At 30.9% G+C, this 12,638-nt stretch overlaps 1 protein-coding gene across 2 annotated transcripts; it reads right to left on the minus strand.

Moving 5' to 3' along the window:
- Positions 1–24: 24 nt before the first annotated feature.
- Positions 25–8,319, minus strand: PPDK (pyruvate orthophosphate dikinase). 2 transcript variants are annotated; one of them, XM_020370448.3, is made up of 20 exons: positions 8,161–8,319; positions 7,650–7,883; positions 5,814–5,870; positions 5,401–5,634; positions 4,801–4,938; positions 4,437–4,599; positions 4,074–4,309; positions 3,819–3,947; positions 3,556–3,735; positions 3,213–3,350; positions 2,854–3,018; positions 2,603–2,764; positions 2,425–2,514; positions 1,731–2,047; positions 1,461–1,590; positions 1,117–1,245; positions 756–893; positions 584–661; positions 404–495; positions 25–317 (listed from the first exon to the last, which is right to left on the minus strand). In XM_020370448.3, the coding sequence occupies exons 2-20, from the start codon at positions 7,872–7,874 to the stop codon at positions 275–277; spliced, it is 2,844 nt and encodes a 947-aa protein (XP_020226037.1). In that variant the 5' UTR covers positions 7,875–7,883; positions 8,161–8,319; the 3' UTR covers positions 25–274. The 2 variants fall into 2 exon arrangements, with proteins under 2 accessions (XP_020226037.1, XP_029129027.1); XM_029273194.2 differs by having other exon boundaries at positions 7,650–7,876; positions 8,161–8,275.
- Between the last annotated feature and the right edge of the window lie 4,319 nt (positions 8,320–12,638).

Consider the following 12,638-nt stretch of genomic DNA (forward strand, 5'->3'; position numbering starts at 1 on the left):
ACGAGATATGCTAATTGCTAAAAATAGAGGAAATTTATCAAGATTTTATTGGTGATGTGATGTGATGTGATAGAATACATTACAACATGCGAAAGAATTTTACAGAACGAGTCTTATTTTATGACATGACACGGTAAAAGAGAAAATATTAATTTTCCTTCTATAAGTATGTTAGCACTTAGCAGCATTCCTTTATCTCACGTCTTCCTCCAATTCTGATTTATTGCTTATGATGAATCACCATTATTCACAGTTGTAGAGATGTAACACTTTCTTAAACTGCAACTTGAGCTGCTGCAAGCCTAGCAATTGGAACCCTGCAAAAGACTCCTCTCTTATTTCACTTTCACAATGGAAAATACTAAATTTTCATTTTCGGATAACGTTGAACTCAAAATCTGACCTAAAGGGAGAACATGAAACATAGTCAAGTCCAATTTCAGCAAAGAATGCAACAGAAGAAGGCTCCCCACCGTGCTCTCCACATATTCCAACCTAAAATCAATACGCCATATTATTATTTGATATTATAAGAATAAATGACTAAGTGGTGTCACAAAACTTTGTTTACTCCTAGTCCTACCTTTAAGTTTGGTCTAGCAGCACGACCCCTTTCTGTGCAAATCTTTATGAGTTGACCCACACCTTTCTGGTCAAGTACCTGCAATGGTTGTCCACAATTCAAATTCATCAACCGTCTTTTGTGGAATGAGAAAATGAGCAAACAAACATTAGCCATTAAACAACTAACTAACCTCGAATGGATCATGCTGCAGAATCCCAGAGGTTAGGTATATAGGAAGAAATTTGCCAACATCGTCTCTACTATATCCAAATGTCATTTGAGTAAGGTCATTGGTTCCAAATGAAAAGAACTCTGCTTCCTTTGCAATCTAGATGAACCAATTATAAAATTACAGTGTAAATAACAAGAGGACAACATGATCCTTTTAAATGTTGAGCTGAAATTATTGTAAATTTATAATACACTTCTCAGTCTAATGATGCTGATAACAACCCAAGTGAAATGGTGAATAAGACTGTTTTTCTTTATCACATTCTTAAATATTTTCCCAGTTTGAATGAATCTTCAAGAAATCAGGATATAAATGTTACCTCATCTGCAACGAGTGCAGCCCTTGGAACTTCAATCATAGTTCCGACCTTATAGCTTAAAGAAGAACCCATCTCAGACAACACTTTATCGGCAACAGTCCTTATTAAATTCACTTGATGCCTCAATTCCTGCCAATTAAATTCGAGGGCTTATATCTCGTAATAATTACATCAAAGGGCATTTCAAGAGACGTATTGTTAAGGAAAAAGGGATACTATACAAGACGATGTTTCAAAGTAAAACGTGGTTTGAGATTTTCCTCATAAATTATATTCATGCATGACTACATACATGGGAAGCAAATTGAAGGACAAACAACTAGAAATAAGAAAAATGATCATGCCTGAGGTGTGCCAATAAGTGGAACCATTATCTCTGGAAGAACTGTGATACCGTGGTTACTCACTGAAACAGCAGCCTGAAAGATTGCACGGGCCTGCATCTCAGTCAGTTCTGGATACGATATTCCCAGCCTGTTCACAGAATTTCAATTGCCAAATATGAGGAACTGTAAATCAGACATGAACTTCCTGAATTCAACACTATCATCAGCCATATTATATGAATAGTTATCTGCCATACACAAGACAAGCATCATGAGATTGGAACAAACCTGCAACCACGAAAACCAAGCATAGGATTCACTTCTGATAGTTTTTCTATCCTAGAGAAGATTTCTTCTTCTTTCATTCCAGTCTCAGAAGTTAGTTCACTGACGATGTGTTCCAGGTCACCCTCTGGAAGAAATTCATGAAGAGGAGGATCTAACAATCGGATTGTTACTGGGAGACCATCCATTGCCCGGAAGATCCCCTCAAAATCTGATCTTTGATAAGGTAGCAACAGGTCTAGTGCAGCTTTCCTCTGCTCCAGTGTAACCGCCATTATCATTCTTCTCACAGCCCTTATCCTCTCGTCTGAAGCAAAAAACTACAATACACCAAAACATGCAAAAAGAAAATCATATAATTTGTAACTACACCGTGTTGATTAGCAAAAAAGAATGAAAATGTTCATTTCAAGTGTCATGTCCATGCATACGAGTATATGACTACACAAGTGTGTTACAGTGTCATTGAATGTGTGTGCTTGCTTTTGGATTACTTATAACAAGGTTAAAAGAAATTCATTAATTCAACTTTTAGCTTGTAAGGAGGATATCTTTATTGTATTTTTTTAAAGGAGAACATCGCTGAACTTTGTTATTATAGCAGAATTACAATTTAACCCGCTTTAAGGAAATTAATATTCACTATTCACACTTTCCATTCTGATATAATAACAAGGAGTAGAAGGTTAGTTTGTACCATATGCTCTGTCCTGCAAAGTCCAATTCCTTGGGCACCATTTTGTCTAGCTTTTACAGCATCTTCAGGTGTGTCAGCATTCGCCATAACCTGATAGACAACATGTGAGAGAATTTATAGAAAACAAATTTTCCTTTATTCAACTCAACTTCTGTAGCAGATAAAGAACATGCATCACCTTCAGATTCCTTATTTCATCAGCCCAAGACATGAAAGTTTCTAAATTATCACTCAGAGCTGGAGGAGAAAGTGGCTGCTTTCCCAGTATCACCTCACCTGTGGATCCATTCAGTGAGACCCATTCTCCTTCCCTTATCACGTTATCCCCAACTACGAACACCTACATTATCAAATTATACATAATACCAGCATGGAGATTATTTACTAGTAGTATGTATAGCACAACATTAATGTAATATCCAAGTTTACCTTCTCAGCATCATTTACACGGATATCAGAGCAACCAGACACACAACATTTTCCCCATCCACGAGCTACAACGGCAGCATGAGATGTCATACCACCTCTAGCTGTCAAGATTCCAGCAGCTGCATGCATGCCCCCAACATCCTCTGGACTTGTCTCATTCCTCACCTTCAATAGTTCAAGAATGATACTAAATCAAGCAAAGTACTTACAACCATAAAACTCCTATCTTATGTAAACAAGTATTTCACCTAAGTGGCTAAGTCAACTCTGGATTTTCCTAGCTAAAACTAGACAAGTAGATTATTGAGAAAGGGAACAAAAAGATAAGAAAAATAATGATAAAGCAAAAAATGGAATACCAAGATGGCACTCTTTCCTTGTGCATGCCATTCTTCAGCATCATTAGCAGTGAACACAACCTGTCCTACTGCGGCTCCGGGGGATGCAGGCAAACCGATGGCAATCACTTTGTCCTTGTAAGTAGATGGATCCTCAAACTATCCAATAAAGTCAGAGCAGTCAAGATACTAAGTATCTTACATTTAAATCTGATAAGTTAATGGGGGAGTATAAATGGAAAATAAATTTACGTATTGATTAAACACAAAATAAAAATCATCTAGCGAGCATCGTTAAGCACCTCATTAACCATATCTACCTGAATGACATGATAAACGGATAATGGTAATTACAAGTATATACCTGTGGGTGGAGAAGTTGATCAAGATGCTGTGGCTCTACCATCTTGATTGCAGAACGAACATCAACAAGCCCCTCGTTAACCATATCTACGGCTATTTTGAATGCACCTTTACCAGTACGTTTTCCGGTTCGACATTGCAACATCCACAACCTATTTTCTTGTACTGTGAATTCAATATCCTACAACATAATCACAACTTCAGAAGTTTTGCCTGTTGGTCTATTTATACAAACAGTGTAAGTCATAATTATTGTAATTTTACCATCATATTCTTGTAATGTTTCTCTAGAATTTCACAATTCTCGACAAGTTCCTTATAAGCTTCTGGCATGCAAGTTTTCATGACCTCCAAATCTTCAGGTGTCCTGATTCCAGCAACTACATCCTCTCCCTAACAAAAACAATTCAGCATTTGTTTATTGAAACATCAAAATCAAAAGTAATTAATAACTTCAAGAGATTAATAGAGATGATAATGATATGGAAGAAAAATAACAAGTAGTAAATCATATGTAACCTGAGCATTAATTAGAAATTCTCCATAAAGTTTGTTTTCCCCAGTGCTTGGATTTCTAGTGAAAAGGACGCCAGTTCCTGAAGTATTTCCCATGTTACCAAACACCATGGTCTGAATGTTTACCGCAGTTCCCTTTAGCCCAGTTATTTGATTAATGTTCCGATACTTAATAGCCCTTGGGCTATCCCAAGAATTAAAAACAGCTTTAACAGCTAGTTCTAACTGCTTCTTTGGATCTGCATTTGATAAATAAATAAAGAGGATGAGCTTTTTTTTTTTCTTTTATATATAAACAATTTGGCTAGGATGATGAGAATATATAACAATAAAATGTGAAGAACTTGGTGGTGCTGCATTCAGCACCTGACGGAAACTTTTCTCCCTTAGCTTCAAGGTAGACATTCTTGTACTGGTCAACAAGATCTTTGAGATCATAGGCTGTTAGATCAGTGTCAAGTTTAACACCTTTTGCACTCTTTAATTTTTCTAACTTGTCCTCAAATAATGAGTGTGGAATGTCCATTACCTCAATGTAACATAAAAGAACAGTTAGAACAAAAGCACTGGAAGGCAACTATTTTACTTTATACTTCCAGAGAAAGATACTAACAGACTGCGTTCATTAAGGGATTATAGTTTTCATTATGGTTAGTTTGTTTGTGTTGCTAAATAAATGTTGACAACCTACAAAAGTAAGCAATGCATAGGGTGTAAAAGAACCACTTACAACATTTCCAAACATGTCTAAGAAACGTCTATAAGAATCATAAGCAAACCGCTCTCCACTTTTAGCAGCTAACCCAGCAACCACTTCATCATTCAATCCCAGGTTGAGAACTGTGTCCATCATCCCAGGCATGGAAACCTTTCAAATGTAAAGGGAACAAGCAAGTTTATGCTATAATCATGTTATACACACCATGCAAGGAATCAGATTTATTTCAAATCAAAGTACATCTGTAAATAGAGTTGAATGTTTCAACAACCATAGCTAGTAAATTTCCTAACCTACAACTTAAAAACTATCTTATGAATCAATATTAAAAGAAAAGGTTACTATTTACTTAAACCAATAACTTCACATAAATAGAAGTTCATCAATTGAGTTGAATCAATGCTGCCTGCAAGTAGAAGTTTATTTTCTTGCATGGTGGTTCCATCATTGGAAACCAATGGCAGTGTCAAAATAAAGTGCATGCCGTATTATCATCATTGAATGGAGAACAGTATATTATAGAGGTAAAACTTCAATTCAAAATCCAAAAGTGATCCTAGGTTGAGGCACTTAACAAGAACAGAGAAAAAAGCAAAAGCAAAAGGCTCCTACCGCAGCACCAGAGCGAACAGAGAGTAGAAGAGGTTTTGAAGGATTCCCAAGAGTAGCCCCCATTTCATTCTCCACAACATGCAAGCCTTCAAGTACCTCCTCCCACAAGCCATTTGGTAGCTTCTTTCCATTCTCTTGATATTCTTGGCATGCTTCTGTTGATATAGTGAGTCCAGGAGGCACAGATAAGCCAATGGTTGCCATTTCTGCCAGGTTCGCTCCCTTTCCTCCCAACTGCATGCAATTAACACACACGTTATATATCAACTGAAAAAAGTAGCCCTCATATCAACCTTATTTTGCTTAACATGTGTACTGTTAATATATTCTATCGTGTCAAAAATTACTAATGAATAAGAACATAACAAAGAAAAACCAATTTGAGTATGTTGTCTTAAACAAAGAATGCTTACCAAGGACTTCATGGCCTTGTTTCCTTCACTTTTACCTTTGCCAAAAGTGAATACCCGCTGTTTAGACAAAAGCAGAGACATCTTATGGTAAGAATGCTGTTGGGAAATCATAGTTACACTTACACACCACTCTCACAACTCTTTATACTTGTTAATAATGTATGTATGGAAACTTTAAAATAATGGTGACAAATTCACATTTAAAAAATGTGACGGAACTGTCAAAGAATTTGGCTTTGGATGTGCTGTTTGCATTCTGAGAAGACATACTTAAAACTATTAATAACAAATATTTGTAATTAATAGTTGTAATTAGCATATTAATAACTAATAGTTTTAATTAATTGTGATTACGAATATTCTAATCAGGAGGTAAATAAAAAAATAGAATATTTGTAATGAATAATTGTTAGTAAAAATATGTCTTCTTTGTGTAAAACACGGAATGCAAATCAAGCCAACTTATTGACAATAACATGGTAAAGAAATTTCAACTTTGAGTTATGTTATTGAATGTGTTAATTCATAGCTAACAGAATGTGAGGAGGGGCAGGGAAAGAGAGCAATTTCCCTTTTATTATGACATAATTGTTGAATTCTTTGCATGCATTTAATTAAATAACCTGTTTAATTACATATTTGATGAGTTATTATCCCGTGAAAGTTTATTCATAAATTTTATTATAAACTTAGCGCAAGTTGACAAACTAAATAACTTATTAGATTTAAATAGTTGAAATTTTTATTATTTAATTTCCATTTTTATGCAATTTCTATTCAATAAAAATGTAAATATTAAACCGAAGTTTTTCCTTCGAATTCTTAGCCCACTTGAATATTCGTTGTTGACGCGGACAGACAAAATTAGCTGATACTGCAAAGCTAAGTATGTGAATATTCTTCTCCACTTAAATATTTACATAAAATTAGTCTCATTAGTCTTTGGGCCTCACATAATATTTTAAGGTCTGAGAGACTTTTTGAGGTCCAAAAAACAGTTTGGGTCTTTTATTGGTGTGTTGTTAACAACTCAACATTACAGTTTCAACTATTCACGAAAATCTGATGACCTAGGACAAAATAAATAAATAATATATGCATCAATATTATAAATATTTTATATTATTATTTAATTATAAATTATTGTATGATGAATTTATTGAATTAACTACTATTTTAAAAAACATAAAAAAATCTAATTCTGTGAGAGTACATGTTTGGTAAACTCAAAAAAAAAAAAAAAATCTCATGAACCAAGTGAAGCCATGAGGTAATGCCCCGCACAAATTATTCTGCTATTTTTTTTCTTTTGTAGTATTGAATAGTAAATGACATTTTTTTAATCATAGTTTTATAACGAATTAAGCACATGAAATATTATTCTCATATTTGACAGTACTTACTATAAAAGCGATAGGGAAGATAGTTAAAAATATAAAAACTCTACATAACAATGTTAAAATAATATAAAAAAATCGTAAATACATAAAGTAACTATATAGTCATTAGTTTATAAAATATATTTACTTAGAAATTAAATATACAAAATAACTGTGGAGAAGCAGCAGCGCTGCATTGAAAATTTGAAATACAGTACGAGAAAATATTCTGAATGAATCATGTATTTCTCCGGATTTCAAATTATAGTAGCCTATTATCGAATTCTTATGGGGATATGAAATTTACCAAGAGAAATGATGATAAAACTTCCACAATTCAATTTAATTTACTTAGAAGAAAACAAAAGACAAACTTTTAATCTTGAAGAAAATACATTTGATTAGCCCTGTGGGTTTGTATGGTAGAAATACAATGAGTTGAATTTGTGTAGAGTACCTTTTTGGTGGTGGGTGGGGTTGCTGGGGTAAGGATGGCTTGGCCTCGAATTGAAGGTTTATATGATTTCCTTGCTTTCTTACATGTTGTGAACCTGTTTGATTTTGATCTAAGTCGAAACTGCCACTGCACATACTTGTTCTTCCCATTCAAAACCATATTGTTATTGTTCTTGCACATATCCCCTGTGCTCCTTATGAATATGCTTTTCACTATGGAAGACATCTCTGTACACTGAATATACATTAAGGAATTTTTATTTGATTGAAACTAGGGTGCTTCACTTCATTCAGCTCAGAACACAAGATAAACAGTATATAAAAGATTAGATATTCTCATATTCATATTCACAAGAAATCAGAGAGAAATATAAGAAGAAAAATATTATGCAAGGCATGTTTTCCTTTTTGTTCTTGATCGATCAGAACACAAAGGAGAGAGGAGCAATAGAAGTAGCTGCATGATTTTAATTCAATCAAATTTGCTAGCATATGAATTCAAATTGACGTACCTGAAGATAGAAGAAAATAACAAGAAAGAAGAGCTTTGTTAATAGTTAATATACAGAGCAACTTCTGAAAATGGAAATGGTAGTTGTACTTTATTTCCCTCCCTCTTTTCTCTATGTTTTATTTGTATTATATTGCAATGTTTTAATAGGCAAAAATGAAATGGGTATGATGAGAAATGAGTGGACGAAATACGGTTATGGAGCCAAGTCATCTTCATAACTAAACTTTTCACTAGCTAAGCCTTATTTGTTAATATTACTTATACAATAATTTGAATAATTAGTTCCATGAAAATAATTTCTCTTTCTTATTATTAGAGGGGGAGGAGCTTTTGTTCTTTTCTGAATTCCCAAGTTTGCCCTTTGTCTCTACGCAGGATAAGGGTACGTGGCAGAAGCACACAAATCAAAGTTTGTTCCTTAGCCAAAGAAAATAAAAATGCTTCTGTTTTTTAGTGCGTCCCAGACTCCCAAAGCTTCGGAACCAAAACATAAACACCACAATTGCCATATTTTCTATATAATTAAAAAAAAAAAAAAAAAAAAAAAAAAGAGAGAGAGAAGGAGAAATTACAAGATGCAGAAAATTTTCTTTATTAAAAAAATTATTGAAGATATTTTATATTAAATATAGATGTGCAATATATTATTTTGTTGAAATAGTGAATAAGATGTGGCTTTAATAATTCTCATGTAACATTTCGTAGTTTTCCGCAATAAGGAATCTTCTAGATAGTTATCTAACTTATCTTCAATTTTTCTCCCAAAAAATTTCCAGTATTTATAAATAGTAAAAAGTAATTTAGATATAATAAAATTTTAACCTCTCACTGTCACCGCCAAAATGTTGAGCAACAACTATCTCATTTATATTGGATTTGAAGAGGTCTTTTATTTAGAGCATGACTAGTTAGTTTACTATCACGTTCAATTCCTATTAACTTGAGATTAAGTTCACGTTTATTTATTTATACGTATTTTGTTTAAACTTTAAAGTAACTTAAATCGGTAAAATTAACCATCTTTGGTTTTTTGGAAAATATTTTTCTCAAATTTAATATTAGTACACTAAACATCAATTGAAGGTGTATTGATTACCTTATTTCTCTTCTAAATTTAATTTTGAGGAAATTGAGTATCCAAATAAAAACTATTGTAACAAAAATATATTTCACTTGCATAATATAAAAACATACTAAAAATGAAGAAAAAAAATATAAACTTGCTTTATTGACTTCTTTTTTGTTACATTTTGCAAGGACAAGGATAGTGCCGTATGAAAATAGTTAATATGTTTTTTCGTCGATATTTATTCTTTGGATATTACGATGCGAAATATTAGTAGACTTGGGTTATGTAACTATAGAAAATATATCAAAAGCCTCTAGGTCTAACTTTGTAATACAATAACTTTTTTTTTTTTAATAAACTACTCATTCTAGTTTTTTTGTATAATCACAATAGTTAAAGTAAAATAATTAATGTTCATAAATAAACTTCAAATGTCAAATTAATATAAGAAAGCTTTAGAAAAACAAATGTCAACGAAAATAAGAATTAAAAGATGATTATATTAGAGAAAGATAAATATAAATAAATAAATAACGACAATTAAAAAGGGGGAATATAAAAAAAAATTAAGCATAATTTTTTTAAAACAACTCTTTTAGGTTTTTTTTTTGTATTATCTCATAAAAAACATATAAGTTACTACTTACACATCAAATTCAATTTCATCTACATATGTGAGAAACAAAAATTAGGACATCTCCGATGGAAGCAACTCATTTGAGTTGCTTCATGCATTGAAAAATGAAAAAAGTGGTCCCGAGTGTGTCATGTTAGTATTAAGCAACTCAAACACAAATTTACTCCAATGATAAGAAACTTTAAGAAATTCAACTTTTAGAATTTTTTTTTCTAATCATTTATGAACTAATTTTAAATTTTTATTAAAAAGGATAATTGCACTACAATAAAAAAAATTACGAGAAAAAATACACAATAAGTAGATATTAAAAATAAAATAAAATAATAATAAATACATAGACATTATACGAAATTAATTTTCATTATTATTATTTCCGAAACGTTCCCAAATATGTTCAATAAGATTTGCTTGAAATCTGGTAAGGAACGGTTGCTTGAGGAAGCAATTCTCTCTCTTCTTCAAGCAACTCATGTTGCCACGTCAGAATCCTCCAATTATAAGAAATCGGGATTTGAGTTGCTTCATGGGAGACTAAATTTAATGTATGACGATCAATTTTATTTTTAACCATTTAGAATAGTGAAAGACTATCGATTTGCGTTTGTGACACCCAACCTCAAATTAATGTTAATAAACAAACTTTGATGTCAAATCAAAGTACAGCTTACATTAAACATTGAAAATAAAGAAAATATAGAGCTTTAAATAAAATAAAATATTTTGTCAAAAAATAAAAAATAAAATAAAATAAAATGACTTAAATAATAATGAAAAAATTCAAAAATAAATAAATAATAGTTATATATTATCATTGTTATTAACATTCAACGATACTACGATACTATTAAATTGGATAGATAGGCCTCATTATGTTACAAAAATACGTTATTTTCAAATGGGTGTAAAATTAGGTGATTATGTTTACTAAGAAATTCTTCTAAAAAAATGTGTGCTAAGAAATTAACTAAATATTTTTTAGTTTAAATTTGGTATATTGTCATTATAAGTTTTTTTATCATTAAATTAAAAATTATTCTAGATGTAATATTTAAAGTAATTGTCATAAACTAAAGAGGGTTGTAGATTAAAGTTTGAATCTTCGCTGGGAGACTACATTTAATGTATGATCCTGTGTGGAAAAAAATATTTTTAAAGAAATATACATCTAAAAAAGAAGTATTGCGATTATTATTGTAAGTTAATATTTTCGCAATCAATGATTGAATAACAATGTAAATGCTTTATTTTGTTTTCCTTGCATTCTAATTAAATTCTTAATTTTTTTTATTAAAAACGTATAAATACATAAAAAAATATGATAATTAATAGTAGAAATTCCATTAAGAGTGACCGGTTATATTCTTCAACAAATATTAATTGGGATGTTCGTGATATGGTTTACTTAAGTTTAGGATTTAGGATTTTATTTAAATTTATTAAAAAATTTGAAAAAAATCAAATTAGTCTTTTATAATTTGATTTGATTTTACAATTTTAAAGGTTTATTAAAAATATACAATATTATGTTATTTATTTAAGGTTAATACATAAAAATAAATAAATAAAAGTATATAAGCACTCAAAATAATTTGTCACATAATATAGTTAACAACTATTTTTATTTTATTATTTTAGTAAAAACATTCCTCTAATATAATTTTAGTTGTCATATTAATTTTTATAAATAATTTGTTACTTAAAATAAAAATATTTTAAAATATTATAAATAATTCATAATTTTTCACCCTAAAATTAGCGGGTTGGGCTCATCATTTCAACCCGCCAAACTCGCCAACCCGTCGGGCCAATTAGCAGGCTGGCCCATCACAACTCGCCAACCCGCATTTTTTAATTTTTTTATGTTTAATTTATTTTGGTATAAGGGGACTGATTTCTCTTTGATTTTGTTCTAAATTTGTAATTTGTTTTTTATGAACATATATTATGTACGGTATGTATGCATTTTTAACTTCATATGGTTATATTATTTATTTGTAACAATTTTTTTTATTTGAACATAAAATATTTTTTTTTTAAATTTTTTTTTGTGGTATGCAGGCTGACCCCCCGACTTGCTAGCCCGTCCTTAAGCGGGGCGGGTCAGCATTTTCAACCCATTTTTCATTGGCGGCCCAGCCCGACCTGACCTATTTTTGGCGGGTCATTGGTGGGCCGGGCTGGCCCATTTTGCCACCCTTAATCCTACCAAACACTTCATTAAAGATTATAATCATTTGTAAAATTGATAGATTTTTTTACTAATATTATCGTGATTAAAAAAAATTATTAAGTTAAATTAAATGTATCATATTAAAGAATGTGTCACATTATTTACCATGATTAAATGCTAAGCATCATAATTGTTTTTTTTTTTTTTTAATTGATTAAAGAGAATAAATAATTATAATCGATGTTTATTAGTACATATTAACTAGTTCAACACTCGTCTCTAAATATATATACAATAATCAAAATATTATTATTTAATTTAAAATAATATTTGTAATAATTATTTTACAATGATGCTATAATCATGGTTATTAAAATATATCTAAAAAGTAAAATTATTTTAGATAAGAAATAAAATAAGTACTTTGTTATCATGTAATATAATTTATATTGTCAATTTTTTTATTAATATAATCGATAATAATCTTGAATGCCTTTCATATACCTGTGTAAAAATTAAACAGACAGTTTTACAAAATTAATCAAGTAAATATATGTCGGAGATTACAGTGATAATAAGTATTATGGGGGATTTCAC

This window comes from Cajanus cajan, chromosome 5 (assembly GCF_000230855.2).
Source record: "Cajanus cajan strain Asha chromosome 5, NIPB_CcT2T_4, whole genome shotgun sequence".
Classification (NCBI taxonomy): Eukaryota; Viridiplantae; Streptophyta; class Magnoliopsida; order Fabales; family Fabaceae; genus Cajanus; species Cajanus cajan.

Coding starts and splice junctions, on each gene's coding strand:
- PPDK (XM_020370448.3), bottom strand. CDS start 7,874: ATGTCTTCCATAGTGAAAAGCATATTCATAAGGAGCACAGGGGATATG. Junction 4,310..4,436: donor GGGAGAAAAGTTTCCGTCAG/GTGCTGAATGCA, acceptor TATCAAATGCAG/ATCCAAAGAAGCAGTTAGAA. Junction 1,246..1,460: donor CACTTATTGGCACACCTCAG/GCATGATCATTT, acceptor TTTAATTGGCAG/GAATTGAGGCATCAAGTGAA.